Source organism: Limulus polyphemus, unplaced genomic scaffold (assembly GCF_000517525.1).
Source record: "Limulus polyphemus unplaced genomic scaffold, Limulus_polyphemus-2.1.2 Scaffold12050, whole genome shotgun sequence".
NCBI lineage: Eukaryota > Metazoa > Arthropoda > Merostomata > Xiphosura > Limulidae > Limulus > Limulus polyphemus.
In genome coordinates, this window is record NW_013677660.1 from 5,857 (window position 1) to 8,879 (window position 3,023).

Here is a 3,023-nt window from a genome sequence, read left to right on the forward strand (position 1 = left end):
AATATTGATATCTAGAATACGTGACACATTCTTGGGTTATAAACAGGTAAACATTGGTATCTAGAGTAAAGGACACATTATTGGGTTATAAACAAGTAAACATTGGTATCTAGAGTACAGGACACATTCTTGGGTTATAAACAGGTAAATATTGGTATCTAGAATACGAGACACATTCTTGGGTTATAAACAGGTAAACATTAATATATAGAATACAGGACACATTCTTGGGTTATAAACAAGTAAACATTGGTATCTAGAGTACAGGACACATTCTTGGGTTATAAACAGGTAAATATTGGTATCTAGAATACGAGACACATTCTTGGGTTATAAGCAGGTAAACATTGGTATCTAGAGTAAAGGACACATTCTTGGGTTATAAACAGGTAAACATTAATATATATAGAATACAGGACACATTCTTGGGTTATAAACAGGTAAACATTAATATATAGAATACAGGACACATTCTTTGGTTATAAACAGGTAAATATTGGTATCTAGAATACGAGACACATTCTTGGGTTATAAACAGGTAAATATTAATATATAGAATACATGACACATTCTTGGGTTATAAACAGGTAAACATTAATATATAGAATACAGGACACATTCTTGGGTTATAAACAGGTAAACATTAATATATAGAATACAGGACACATTCTTGGGTTATAAACAGGTAAACATTGGAAAGTGAACCCCAGATTTTAGCGTTGTATATCCACAAACTTACTGCTGACAAACTGGGGCACAAACACCCTAGATTAACATACTGTTATTGCACGTGTTAAAAGTGGTTAACTTTGTTTGCACTAGATGGCGAATTGTAATTAAAAAGTTGTATCAACTTTCATAGATATGGGATAAATTATCGTATGTATATGAAGATAAGTCACAATAATAAAAAAATAGATATTTTGCAAATCAAAAAGAAAAAATAGAGAGAGTGAAGGAAAATAATGAGAGAGAGAGAAAATTACTTACAATTTATTCCAAGGAATATCCTTTTACTGACGGCTGGAGGGATTCCATTGGTAGCGATACAGAGATAAGCTCCCATATGTAGTCTGCTGACCTTACTTATATTCAGGTAATTACCGCTCACGGAAGGTACTTGAAAGAAAACGTTGCCATGGTTACTATTATTGGTAACAAGTGATAAAACATTGTCATGGTTACCCGTCTTATAACAGATGAGAAAACATTGTCATGGTTACCAGTCTTAAAACAAGTGATAAAACATTGTCAGTGTTACCATTATTGGTAACAAGTGATAAAACATTGTCATGGTTACCCGTCTTATAACAAGCGAGAAAACGTTGTTATGGTTACTAGTCTTATAACAAGTGAGAAAATAGTGTCATGGTTACCAGTCTTATTACAAGTGAGAAACGTTGTTATGGTTACTAATCTCATTGCAGATGAAAAACGTTGTCATGGTTACCAGTCTTATTACAAAGTAAAAAAACACTATCTTGAGCACCAGTCCTAGTAATAAGAGAGGAAACGTCTACATGGTAACTAGTTTTTAGTAGCAAATGAGAAAGCGTTGTCGTAGATGCCAATCTTCGTAACAAATGGGAAAATTTATTGTGATTGTCAGTCTTAATTCCTGCGGAAAAAACATTCCCATATTACAGAGTCGTTGCTAGGCTCTTAAAAGAATCGGGATTCGGGTCCGAACTGACGGGAATTTTCAGTATGATAACGATGATTTGTTTCTATTCTGAATACCGAATGGATTCGGGGCAATGCCAAATATAATCGGAGCACGGACCCCTTGACCCAGCGCCTAGCAACGCCTCTGTCATATTATATTAAAGTTAAAGCGCTGTGTTAAAAATGTCCTTAATTTTACTTAATCTTTAGAGAAAATAACAGAACATATATACAGAAATGATAACTAAATAAGTCGATAAAGAACAGTTAAATATGTTGTTTTTCAAAAAAAATCGAAAACCTGTTAGTATGTTTGTATTTTATCTCACAAGTATGTAATGTTCTCCTGCGTCAAAATTAATATTTCATTTGAGTATCCAAAAATACATTTCATATATGATACTTATATTAACAATCCTGTCGTTGCGTTTTCCATTTTTAATTAACACTTTAACACAACTGACCTTTTTCACTACCTAATGCAATGTGTTGTCCATCCTCTCGTCGCCAGGTAGTTTCTGGTTCGGGAGATCCCGAAGCCCTACATTGTAGGCTAACATCGTCTCCTTCTCTGACGTCAGTGTCTTTACTCGTGAGTGTTTCATCGATATGTGGGGGCACTTTGTCACACAGACGAAAAAAAAAGACAGACGGTGTTTGTTATGAACTAAACGTTCCTATAAATATTCGATCAGAGAATAAAATCCCGATTTGAAAACAAAACATCGATCTTAGTTTGAAATTCTGTGCTCCTAATTGATGGAAAAGAAACCTGAATAACTATAAGTTTTCTGTTAGATGATAGATCGTGATACAGAATTGAACCTGTGAAACCTCTCGTGTGTTTCATCCTTAACTTATTCCGTGTATCTTATTCTTTTCTGCTTTGGAGAGAAGCAAAAGAAAAACCTTATAGAATTCAAAAACATATTTGCCTGAAGTAGCGAAAGATAAGCTGCTTCTGCCAACATATTTTAAAACTAGACCCTGTTTAGAAAAGTTTTAAAACGTAAGTTTGATTTTACGGTAAAACGTCAGTAATAGAAGACAAAAAAAACTACTCAAACCTTAGGTTACCAGTATAGTTGGTTATTTTTCATGAAACAAGCAGATTAGAAACCCGAGTGAAAGGTAATACAAAAAATTCAGCCAAACCGTCTGTTTCGTAGCAACGCTTTGAACGGAAGTGTTTGGATTTTATCTTCAACTCACTGTAAGTACGTTTCTATATTGTATTGTCGATGGAGATAAGAAACAAGACCTTTCAAGATTTAGACATAAAGTTGTTTCAGATATACGTCATGTTGTTGTTAAACTCCGGTGAAGAGTCTTCCTTCACATTTGTTTCAAATTTTAAA

General features: G+C 33.8%; 1 protein-coding gene across 1 annotated transcript in view; it reads right to left on the reverse strand.

The window, feature by feature from the left end:
* Positions 1-2,304, reverse strand: part of LOC106476910 (lachesin-like) — a 7,432-nt gene extending 5,128 nt beyond the window's left edge. The window contains exons 1-2 of the mRNA XM_013937526.2: positions 2,130-2,304; positions 991-1,119 (exon numbers count right to left, since the gene is read on the reverse strand). Coding sequence (XP_013792980.2) covers positions 991-1,066 — 76 coding nt within the window. The 5' untranslated portion in view covers positions 1,067-1,119; positions 2,130-2,304. The remainder of the gene's footprint in view (positions 1-990; positions 1,120-2,129) is intronic.
* Between the last annotated feature and the right edge of the window lie 719 nt (positions 2,305-3,023).